This window comes from Rhinoderma darwinii, chromosome 1 (assembly GCF_050947455.1).
Source record: "Rhinoderma darwinii isolate aRhiDar2 chromosome 1, aRhiDar2.hap1, whole genome shotgun sequence".
Classification (NCBI taxonomy): Eukaryota; Metazoa; Chordata; class Amphibia; order Anura; family Rhinodermatidae; genus Rhinoderma; species Rhinoderma darwinii.
The window spans coordinates 89,239,994-89,252,829 of NC_134687.1; the positions used below are offsets into that span (position 1 = coordinate 89,239,994).

General features: G+C 41.0%; 1 protein-coding gene and 1 long non-coding RNA gene across 5 annotated transcripts in view; one reads left to right on the forward strand and one right to left on the reverse strand.

Moving 5' to 3' along the window:
• Positions 1-12,163, forward strand: part of PDLIM3 (PDZ and LIM domain 3) — a 46,996-nt gene extending 34,833 nt beyond the window's left edge. For 3 of the 4 annotated variants that reach the window (XM_075860176.1, XM_075860175.1, XM_075860177.1), the window contains exons 5-8: positions 1,794-2,048; positions 5,525-5,655; positions 5,932-6,040; positions 8,975-12,163. In XM_075860176.1, the coding sequence (XP_075716291.1) occupies positions 1,794-2,048; positions 5,525-5,655; positions 5,932-6,040; positions 8,975-9,164 (685 nt within the window). In that variant the 3' untranslated portion in view covers positions 9,165-12,163. The remainder of the gene's footprint in view (positions 1-1,793; positions 2,049-5,524; positions 5,656-5,931; positions 6,041-8,974) is intronic. The other variant, XM_075860178.1, reaches the window with a different exon arrangement.
• The window catches only part of LOC142751880 (uncharacterized), a 71,732-nt gene that overhangs the window by 35,236 nt on the left and 23,660 nt on the right, over positions 1-12,836 (reverse strand). The window lies entirely within an intron of this gene.

Sequence of the window (12,836 nt, forward strand, 5' to 3'; positions counted from 1 at the left end):
TACATCCAAACAGTAGTAAGCTTAAAACAATGTTATTAGGCTTTGTTCACATAGCCGTCAGGGCTCTATTCTTACGTTCCGTCTGAGCTTTTCGCCAGAATGGAGCCCTGACTGAAACAAACAGAATCCATAGGTTTGAATAGCGCAGTCGACTACGGTATTAATTCCATCAAAACAACAGAACCCTTGCACAACTTAGACAAACGAAAACCATTGGCACCGGATCCGTCACCATTGAAATCAATGGTAATGGAAACGTTTCAGTCAGGGTCATGTTCTGACGGGAAGCTCTTACGGAACGTCAGAACGGGACCCTGACGCAGCCTAAAATGTATATGAACGAAGCTTAAAATGTATATATTTCACAGTCAATACAAATATTGCACGCAAACATATTTACTAATATGAGTATTCAAGGCACTTACAAACCCTCAACACACTTTAAAGGGGTATTCTCATCTTAGAAATGTATGGTATATGCACAGGATATGCCATAAATGACTAATAGATGAAGGTCACACCTCTGGCATTCGTACCTATCTACCAAATGGGAGCCCCCCGACCCCGTCCTGCCTGGTGAAAAGACAGTATCCAGGCAGAAAATAATTAAATAGGGGGTCGGCAATTACGGAAATAGCCAAGCTCGCCGTTTCCGTAAAACTTCCACAGAAGTGAATGGGACTTACAGAAATAGCAGACATTTAAAGTGCCCTTTATACAAGATGAGGGCACAATTGCCATCTTAATGTTTAATACGTTTGCTTGCTCTTTGGCAGTGACAGAACCACTGTAATGGTGCCTTCATTTTGAATATGAATATGTCTGGAGTTTATAGAAGTTGACTCATAAAGACAACTCAATTAGGGCATTTGCACATCTTAGAGGGGGAGCAAGAAAAAAATCTGTTAGGGTATGTTCACACGCAGTGACCAAAAACTTCTGAAAATACACAGCTGTTTTCAAGACGTTCTTTCTGCCACTCGCGATTTTCGCTGCGTTTTTCACGGCCGTTTATGAAGCTTTTTTCAATAGTCTATGGAAAACGGCTCCAAAAATGTCCCAAGAAGGGTCCTGCACGTTTTCGCAGCTGTTTTTTTACGCATAAAAAAGGCGCAAAAAACGCTCCGTCGGAACAGAACGCTGTTTTCCCATTAAAATCAATGGGCAGATGTTTGGAGGCGTTCTGCTTCCGATTTTTCAGCCGTTTTAGGCCGTGTGAACATACCCTTACAAGTATGTCATGCTGCAGATTTGAAAATCCAAAGCATGCATGCAAACACACACTGATTTTTTTTTAAAACCTTATTCAAATGCACTGTTCTGTACTTTGTTGCAAATTCTTGGTTCTTCAGCATCGTATGTAAAAAAAAAAAAAGACATAGAACACTAATAGAACATTGATGCCTCTTTAGCCTAGGGACAAAAAACGGTTTCTTTATGTTTGTCATGCATCAATGTTCACAGATCCAATTTCTTACTTCTCATTCACTTTCAATTGTCCATGTGGCATCCAATGGACATATTACAATGGACCATGAAAACCTCCATAGGATAACTTTAGCACCACATACAACTGGTAGAGATCCATAATACGGTCATGTGCATGAGTCCTTAGCATTCATTTATTCACTGCTTGCATGCCTAATTGCCGCAATTTCACTGATTGGTTTAAATTAACTAATATTAAAAACATATAAGCATGCCACATATTCTATGACTACACTTTGGCTAACATCTCTGCACTTCTTATTTCACTTTTTCAATCCTGCTATGTCACTGGCTGTGTAACACAGTGGAAGCAGCACTCCTTCATTCTTTGACCCCGGCAGTGGACGCAGTACCCCCTCCACAGTGAGCACTATAGATCCTGTTGAGCTGAAAGCTGCCTCTAGAATTGCACCTAACATTCCTTTGGAAATGGAGCTCCCTGGTGTGAAGATTGTCCATGCACAGTTTAATACACCGATGCAACTATATTCTGATGACAATATTATGGAGAGTCTACAGGGGCAAGTCTCCACCATCTTAGGCGAGAAACCCCAGATGAGGTACATAGCACGCAAACGATCAATTATTTTGAATATTGCAGCGTTATAGAGGGGAGATTCAAGACATGAACCAGTGTGACAAATCAGTAAGGAAAAGTAACTAATTGAGATGCTGAAACGTATGCATAAAACGTCATCTTAATAAGGGCCTGTTCACATCACCGTTACCCTTCCGTCGAGGGGTTCTGTCTGAGGTTTCCGTCGGGTTGAACTCAATGGTGACGGAAACCTAGCTAATGGTTTCCGTCTGTCACCATTCTGACAGGGTTCCGTTGTTCTTGACGGAACCAATAGCGCAGTCCCCCCCGCTGAGGGGTTAACATGACGGAAACCTTCGATGGAACCCTTCAACGGAGGTGCAACCCTGATGTTAACAGGCCCTAAGGCCTCATGCATATGTCAGATCAGAGTCCCTAAGCCCTGTACCAGTGGTGAGCTGTGGCACAGGGATGGTTTAGGTCGGGTTCCCACGTAGAGTAAACGCTGCGGAATTTCCGCAACGGAATTGTGCGTAAATTCCTCAGAATTTATAGCGGCAGCAACGTGGATGAGATATAGAAAATCTCATGCCCATGCTGCGGTAAAAAAACGCAGCGTAAACGTTAAGAAATTGACATGCTGTGCGGAATTTAAATCCGCATCATGTCCATTTATGCTGCATTTTCGTTGACTTTCTGTTGCAGGTTTTCTCCATTGAATTCAATGGGAATGCAAAACCCGCAACAGAAAGCCAAGTGTTGCAACTTTTGCTGCGTAATTGAAAAAAATCATACTTACTCAGAACACTCTCCTCCTTCCTTCTGTCCGGCCTCCTGGGATGACGTTTCATCCCATGTGATCGCTGCAGCCAATCACAGGCTGCAGTATCACATGGTGCGCAATGTCATCGTAGGAGGCCGGACTACGCGCAGAGAAGACGGAGGGGGTAAGTATGAGCGTTTTTTCCGTAGCGGAAATTCCATTCGAAAAAATGCACCACAATTCCTTTTAGCGATTGGTGGGGGTCTCAGTGCTCTGATCCCCACCAATCAAAACTTCTGACATGTCACTATGACATGTCAGAAGTTTGTTGAACGTTTAGTTACCCTTTAAAGGCTTCGAATAGAGCATTTGTCTTTAGAATGCTGTTTTTATGTTTTTGCATAATGCATCTTAGAATGATATAGTAATATATATCTTCTCTTATTGAGTGACATAAGATACAACTGATAACTCAAAAATAGCTGATCTTAACCCTTGGCGCCGCAGCTATTTTCAGCCTCGAGGACAGCGTTTTTTTGTTTTTTTTTTCGTTTTTGCATCACTGCGTTCCGAGAATCATAACTTTGTAAGCTTTCCGTATGAGCGCTTGTTTTTTGCAAGACGAGTTGCATCAATGGAAATGGGAGGATAAAAAAACAGCAATTCTGCAATTTTAGGGTTTTGGTTTTTTTGCGGGTCAGTACAATTACGGTGCTACGAAATATTATATTTGTTTAATGTTTTACTAATTTTGCACAATAAAAATACTATGGGGAGATTCACTTAGACTGGTGTTTCCTATGCTAATATAAGGCCTTGTTCATACAGTGCAGATTTGATTCCGATTTTTAATTCATTTTTTAAGCCAAAACCAGAATTGGATCTAGGAAAGTAGATACTTTAAGGCTCTCTTTATATATTACTTCTGTTAAGGTTCGGTTTCCACTTAAAAAAAACTAGCCTTATCAAATATGTCACATTTTCGGTGCGCCAGAACGGGAAATCTATGGCAGCTACGAGCATGCATAGATTTTCAGTATGATTTACGCCAGTATCCGGTGTACAGTATAGTAAATGTGTTGGGCCATGGGTGGCCTCGCTATTTCCATTAAGCACGTCAACTTTATTTTTATTTTTTTAAAGTGGTGGATAACACAAAAAGTCACAAAATAGTTAAGCAAAAAACTATTTTATTTACACAAATTGCAGCTTTCTGGTGTAAATGTTTCAAAAAATAATTTGTTTTTGTTATTGTTATTCTAAGACCCATGCCATTTTTATATTTCTATCAATAGAGTTGTATGAGGGCTTGCAAGGCGAGCCCTTTTTTGTTTAAAATTTTAGGCACACATTTGGATCACTCTTTATTCCATTTCTTGGGAGGAGAGCTGACCAAAACACAACAATTCTGGCATTGTATTTTAGGCCCCATGCACACGAATGTGCTTTTGCGGCCGCAATTCCCCCAAAAATCCACGGGAGAATTGCGGCCCCATTCATTTCTATGGAGCCATGCACATGACCGTAGTTTTTACGGTCCGTGCATGGCCCGGGAGCCCGCACCGCAGAAAGAACGGACATGTCTTATTACGGCCGTGTTCTGTGGGTCGGGCTCATTGAAAATAATGGCCCACGATTTGCGGATGGCTCGCGGCTGACAGTCCGCTGCCGGCCGACCCGAAAATCACGGCCGTGCACATGGCTACGGTCATGTGCATGAGGGCTTAGTTGTTTTTTTTACGGTGTTCCCGTGAGGGATAAATAACGTGATAATTTTATAGTTTAGGTTGTTACAGCAATACCAATTATATACAGTTGTTTTTTTGTTTTTGTTTTTCCAAATAATAAAAGGACGCAAAGGAAAAAGGCATTTTTTATTTCTAAAGATTATAATTTTTTTTTTTTTTTTTTTTTACTTTTATTAACCTTTTTAGTCCCAGTAGGGGGCTTGAAGATGCTCGTATTTTACTCTACAATACTTCTGGGGCTCCAGCTGCCATGGAAACCCATCTGCACCCTGTCTGACCGATTAGATGCCCCAGTCACTAATGACCGTGGCATTTAAGGGGTTTAATGTCCAGGATCGGAGTTGTCTAAGGTACCTGCCGTTGCAGCAGTGTCAACTGTAAAATACAGCGGACACTGGCCGCAGATGACACAGGCTCAGCTCCTGAGCCCGCACCAGCATCGTGATGTAAATGCACGATACAAAAGCATTAACCACCTGGCGCCAGAGCCGTAAATGTACAGAGGTTAGTGCCAAGGGGTTAAAGAGTACCTCAGTTTGGAGGTACTATTAATAAAATAGAAAGAATTTGATTATCTTGACAACTCATTCAGGTTTACCCACAGTCTCATGGTAAACCACTGATAAGTGATTGTAACACCATAATAAGGCTAAGTTCACACAATCGGAAGTATATGTTTACCTCTCTTTCGTCAGAGGAAAAGATCGAAAATATTAAACGGAAAGCAACGGTTGAATTAGAATCACCATTGATTTAATTACCATTCCCTAGATTTCTGTTTTTTTGAACGGAAACAAAAGTGCAGTCTGCAGAAATCAATGGTAATTCTAACGGAACCGTTGCTTTCCGTTTAATGTTTCTATCCTCTCTTCCTCTGACGGAAGAGAGGTAAACGTATACTTACAGTAGTGTGAACTTACCCTAAGCTTTGTTACAAATCAATGTTCTATGAAGCACTGTTTAACTGATGAATTTATTATTTTTCAGTGATCCAATACCGGCCTCTGTGCCACAGTCAGATGTTTACAGGCTTCTTCATGATGATACAGAATGTGAAAGTAAACCCCGGCAGTCTGGTTCCTTCCGGATGCTGCAGGATATGGTTGACGATGATTCTGGTTAGTATCCTCATAGATGAAAAGAAAACTATTTCTACTGTCGGGAGTGGGACAAACCCTGATGATGCCCAAGGTAGACGTATTAGAATCAGCCATAAAGTGTGTCCAACCGCCTACTTTGCCTATCCCTTGTGCTGGCTCTGCTGACATGCAATAGTAGATAATCCATGTTTGTCAATAATTAATACAGGTACATTATCTACAAAGCTAGGTTGCTTGTTATTTAGAATGATTAAAAAGTATTGCAGCTCATCATAAAATGTATTGTTGTTTTAGACCGCCCTACAGGCACAAGAAGTGTAAGAGCTCCAATCTCCAAGCCCAATACTGGAGCACCTGCTGTGCAAAAAGTTCCCTTATGTGACAGATGTGGGAATGGCATCGTGTAAGTATAAGGTTCTCACGAATTCCTGCAACATTGCTTCAAGATATGCATTGAATACTTAACTAACCCACACGTTAGTTATAAGTGCGGCCGCGATGCAGCCAAAATACGCACTAGCATGTGATTTTATGATAATCCGCAAGGTCTCTGCAGGTGAAACTGCTGTTAACCTGCGAATACCATGCTGATACAAGCAAGCATTTGAAAAACACATTCCGGCATGGGTTTTAGGCCGATAGTGGCTTTTCTCTAAATCTTGTCCTGTTATGTCCAATAGGCACACCTGTGGCTTTTAAACCCGTGCGGTACATTTACAATGATGCCAGTTTAACGTAAAGCCCAGGTCCACATTCCATACATCCTATAACAGGTTAAGATAGAAACAAATCCGCAGCACAGGACAATAATTTCTCTCAAGCGGGTGCACGTCTCCTAGGTCACAGTCCAAGGGTGACCCCTCAGTCAGAGTAGAAAGAAATTGAGACAGCAGTCCAAAATATTCAAAAATAAAGATCCTTTTATTCCACGTGTGTGCAACGTTTCAGCTCAATGCGAGCCTTTCTCAAGCAGGGTCGCATTGAGCTGAAACGTTGCACACACGTGGAATAAAAGGATCTTTATTTTTGAATATTTTGGAGTGCTGTCTCAATTTCTTTCTACTATAACAGGTTAAAGTGTATCAGGGCTCTGTCTTGTAACAAGCCAAGCACCTATGTGAGCAGTACATTATCAGGACAGATTTGCAGTCTTTGGACTTATGCACATGGCCGCACAAGGCTCCAAAATGTTCTATGGGTCATACAGTACCTCCATGCAGTTCCAAGTTTTGCAGGGAGGCACTCAGGAGGTTTATTTTTTTCATGGCTCGCGTTATTTACATAAATCAAGGAACCCTTTCAAAACGTGTTACCCCAAATAGTTAGAAAAGATATTGGGGGCACTAATTGCATGTATGTGTTTGAGATATGTACTAAATATCTCTGTAGCTAAAGATGACAAAGAATGGAATACTGCCCCATGTTGTGTCATACGTCGCAGTGACGACTAATCTGGGTTTTGTAAGACTCAGAATCCCAGTGGACACTGCAGTGTACGAAGGACGTCGCTCTCCAATGCATAGTATTCCACTGAGTACATGTTAGGGCTGGGCAATTATGACCGAAATCAAAATCACGTTAATTGAACATGTATCCTCGATTACGATTATTGAATGATTATTTAGGCCATGCCCCCTATTTGCATGCTACGCCGTTAAATTAATATTTATCCCGAGCCTGCTGTATACTACTATATATAATATACCCCCTGCCCCCACAGTATGTTGCCCCCATAACGCTCTCCACACAGTATAATAACCCACAGCTGCCTCCACACATTACAATGCCCCTATAACTGCCCCCACACTGTATAATGCCCCCATAGCTGCCACCGAACAGTATAATGCTCCCCATAGCTGCCACCACATCGTATAATGTCCCCATAACTGTCTTCCACATCGTATAATGCCCCCATAACTGTCCTCCACAGTATAATGCCCCCATAACTGTCCTCCACATAGTATAATGCCCCCATAGGTGCCCCAATGCTTTATAATGCCCCCCAGCTGCCCCAATAGTGCCTGATAGAAATAATAATATACATACTCACCTAACCCCGTTCCAATGATGAGTCGAGGAGATCCCTATGCTCCTTTGGTCTGTGCAGCGCGGCGCATTAAGGCGCAATGACGTCACTGCCTCGCGTCCATTGATACATAGTGAATGGTAGAGCAGGGACCTTACAGTCCCCTGCTCTACCATTGGATTCAACTCAAATACAAGACCGATAAAATACCAACACATAGGATGCAATGGAAAATAGTGCTAGAAAGTATCAACAAAATGAACTATGAGACAACATTACTGGCCATAATAGATGCACTATATATTGAATCCTACGAAGTAACCAAGATATACTTGGTGCGTCGATCAGAAATTGACAGAAAACCAACCCAAGAAAATATGATCGACTACAGCACAAATGTAGAGAAAAGTACAAATGATTCTTTATTGGAATAAAAACATGAGACAGATAAAAATGGAAATAGGGGATGAGTCACACAGTAAAAAAGGACGTCTGATCAGTCAAACATGGCAGGTATGGATATTGTGTCCACGTATTATGTAATAGCAAAATAGGAGTAAATGCATGTAGTCATATAAAGAGCCGTGTCTAATGGAAAACAGCACGGATATAATCAAGGTACATCAGATGACAACAGCACAAATATGTTCATCATTTATGGTCATCTTCTGATCTCAAGCACTTTCTGGCACTACTTGGTGCACATTACATTGGTAACTAGTTGTAATTATTATTGATGGTATATACGTATTTTGTAATTACCACAGCTATCGGCATCTGCTTTTTACCTCTCTGCGATTTGTGCTGTTGTCATCTGATGTACCTTGATTATATCCGTGCTGTTTTCCATTAGACACGGCTCTTTATATGACTACATGCATTTACTCCTATTTTGCTATTACACAATACGTGGACACAATATCCATACCTGCCATGTTTGACTGATCAGACGTCCTTTTTTACTGTGTGACTCATCCCCTATTTCCATTTTTATCTGTCTCATGTTTTTATTCCAATAAAGAATCATTTGTACTTTTCTCTACATTTGTGCTGTAGTCGATCATATTTTCTTGGGTTCATTGGATTCAACTGTATATGCGTCCTGAAGATGCAGATATAGTTTAAACTGTGATTTTTTTTTTTATAAAACTGTAATTTGCAAGATGACGTCCACTAATTGCGCTGAATTTCGATTCTTTTTCTATTAATTGCCCAGCCCTAGTACATTTTCATAATAATAAGCAAACATTATGTCAATAAGATAAACACTGATCCATCTAATGTTTTTTTTATCATATGTCAAAAATATAGAGGCACTGTGGTAAAAGCTAAGGACAAGTTTCGCCACCCCGACTGCTTTGTCTGTGCGGACTGCAACCTGAACCTGAAGCAGAAAGGATACTTCTTTGTGGAGGGCCAGCTGTATTGTGAAGTCCATGCAAGAGGACGCATGAGACCACCAGAAGGATATGACGCAGTCACAGTCTATCCAAAGGCTTAAATGGAGCCAGCTTCAACCTCAAACAACTTATAACAGACAGATTTAAAGGGGTTGTCTCAAAAAACACATGTATCCCCTATCCACAGGATAGGGGATACATATGTGAACGATGGGGGTCTGACCGCTGTGACCCCCCAGGGATAAGGAGAACGGTGGACCAAAAGTCCCCCGAATTGCTCTGTGAGAAGCATTTTGGTTCCCCCGTTATCCTTATAGCTGGGGGTCCAAGCGGTCGGACGCCCAGCGATCACATGTGTATCCTGTGGATAAGGGATACATGTGTTTTGTGGGACAACCCCTCTAATATTGTGTAGGCTTTAGGCTAGCTTCCCACGTAGCGTAAACGCTGCAGGATTTCCGCCAAATTTACAGTAACAGCAAATTGAATTAGAATTAGAAAATCTCATGCCCACACTGCGTATAAAAAAAACAACAAAAACATTCATAAATTGATCTGCAGTGCAGATTTTAAATCCGCAGCTTGTCAATTTAGGCTGCGTTTTTGTTCCTTTCTGTTGCGGGCTTTCCACATTGAATTCAATGGGAATGTAAAACCTTCAACAAATAGCCAAGTGTTGCGACTTTTGCGGCAAACTCACAGTGATTATGCAGCAAAAATCGCAACTCAGGAAAAAAAAAAACCTTACACTTAGCATCCAGGCGTTGTCATAGCACTGCTTTCCACAGCGGAGATTCTGCCTGAAAAACTGTACCACAATGTAGTGCGTTTTTTTTGGACGGATTGGGCTGCGGGTTCTAGGTCAGATACGCTGCATAGTTTTACACAGCGTATCCGACCTGCGGGAACCCGGCCTTAAAGTGGTATGCAAATGGCGGGTTTGCCAACATGAAATATGAAAACCCTACTAAGAATATCAGTTTAACATTACAATGAAAATAAATTCACTTCAATTTGTTTCAAACTGGGTAATGAATATGGTTTCCCATAGCTTAATAATTTGCTGTTGAAAAACAGTTTTGATAACATACCGCTTAGATAAATCATTTCACGCACATGAAGGCACTGCACTTTCACCTTTATATATGAAATAGAAAGTTTTTATTATTGCACTTAAATGTGCTTTTCACAATATGCGTATGTCCACACGTAAATATTGCAGAATTTCCCACCGGATTTTCTGCGTGTAAATTCCACAGCGTAATACAGTAGCAGAAAAGTGGTTGAGATTTGAACAAATCTTATCCACACACTGCGGAAAAAAAATGTAGAATAGAAGTGCAGCGCGGATTCTCAATCTGCAGCATGTCAATTTCTCTTGCGAAAATGCTATGGAATTTCCGCAGAGAAAATCTGGGGGTTTACGCTGTATGTGGACATACCCTATAGCCTGCTTTATAAATCTTATAGACAAGCTCATACATGATTAAACAGTTGTCTACTCAGCTTTGTGCAATGCCAAACAGTTTCTATCAATACAGCAGAGACCTGAATGCGATAAACCAGTCATACTAAACATCTACTGGGGCCTTACTAGCCCACCCGCCTCACAGTCTGAGTAGCACTGATCTAGAGGGACATTTATGAAAAGATAATTATAAGAAAATAATTGCTGTACTCATTCTAATTTGGATTTATTGTTGCTTTAATTCTCTTTACATTGTTTTAGAAAAGTGAATTGCTGAATTATTTATACTAAAACCACACATCCACTCACATCTGCGTTCGGGCTTCCGTTGTTCTACTTAGTCCTAATCAGGGCCGCCGGATCCGTCGCATGACAGAAACCAATAGCACCCAACAAACTCATTGACCTTATAGGGTTCAGTCAGGTTTCCGTCATGATGTCTGCAGTTTTGCCGGACAAGATAGTGCAGTATGCCGCGCTATTTTTTCCAGCAAATACAACAGAATCTGCGACAGATCCGACGCAGATGTGACCAGAGTCCTAATGCTAATTGTATATCCGATAAATGTTGTGCACATAGAGGTCACAGTCAATGACAAAGGCGTCGTTAGGGTCTATTCACATCAGCAGTTTTTCCCATGATTTTCCGCTTCCTTTTTTGTGAATCGTTTGGAAATCAAAATGGATCTTATTAATTTCAACAGGATTCTGTTGTAAACAAAAATGCATCGGTGGTTATCATTGCGAATGTTAAGGATGATGCAAATTTTATTCCTTATGTCACTTTATTGGTGAAAAAACGGATATTGACAATCATTTCAATGGTGGGGGGGAAAAAAACATTTTTTTTTCAGTTGTAGCAAATGGGATGACAAATGGAAATGGTCAATTGTCCTACAAAAACACAGATGACAAATTGGTGTGAATATACCTTTAAAGGGAACCTGCCAGTAGGCTTGGCGCTACTAAGCCACCATCATGTCGTTATTCATCTGGAGTTTAGTGTCCCAAACCTGCCCACGACAAAAACGCATGTTTTGAAAATAGTTAGTAAAGTAACTTACAATTTACAGAGATGAGCCCAGAAGCGGCATCGGATGCACGCGCTTTGCGCACATGAAGCAAAGGATAGTACGCTGCGCATGTGCAGTGAAGCGAGGTGTACGGTCCTCAACTTTATGTGCGCAATGTGCCCGATGCCGTCGGACTCCTCTCGGTAAGTTGTAATTTACTTTACGTGGGCAGTTTTGGAACATGAAAGCCCAGCTGTATAACAACACGCTGGTGGTTTAGTATTTCCAAACCTAATACAGTCACTAAACGTCTAATAACATTATGTCTGGAAATAACACATCACTAAATGTATTTATTTTTTTGCTCAAATAATATTTTTCACTTTCTGCAATTTCACAATTTTATTTGCATTTTTACATGAGTCACTGCAGTGACATGAGAAGACTACAGTTAATATAGCTTTAATATGTTTACATATTTTTTTACTCTGTGAGGTAACTATGATATAACACAGCTAAACATTGTCTTTTACTAGTTTTGTTAGATGCAATGCTACTTGAAAAGAATGTGTGACTTTTTGTTATATAATGCAAATAAATGTTAACAAAATTTGCCAAATTGTGCGAGTTTATCTATAAAATGATGTTTATCTACCAGAGAAGGTGGCGTTAAAGACGTATTCCCTAACTAAAACTTTTACGGCATATCCACGAGACATGCCATAAATGTCTCATAGGTGCACATCCCAGAGCTGGGACCCTCATCTATCTCCAGAACTGTGGTCCCGACCCCATCCGGCTGCCTGCAGCATCTGCGCGTAGAGGGGACCGGGAATTACGGAAATAGCCCAGCTAAGCTACTTCCGTAAAACTCCCATAGAAGTGAATGGGAGTTACAGAAATAGCCGAGCAGACATTAAAGTGCCCTTTATACAAGATGAGGCGGAGAATGAATGGAGGGTATGCCATAAATGTCTGATAGCTGATGTCCCACCTTTAACCCCATCCTACCCGTTCTGCAGGCTTAGGCCAGAAGTTTTGATGCAGTTTTGTCTCCGTTTTTTGACCCAAACACATTAGTGGACACAAAAGAAAAAAGATGCATCAGTAATTTATTTATACCCTTCCTTCCTTCCTTCCTTCCTTCCTTTTGGATCCTCTTCTAGCTTTGGTTAAAAAAAAACTGAGCCAAAAACTGCATCAAAACTACATGTGTGATCCTGGCCTAACTCTGCTTTTTCCTTAACACCTATAAACTTTAATGGAGATGACCATACAAATGCATAGCCCCC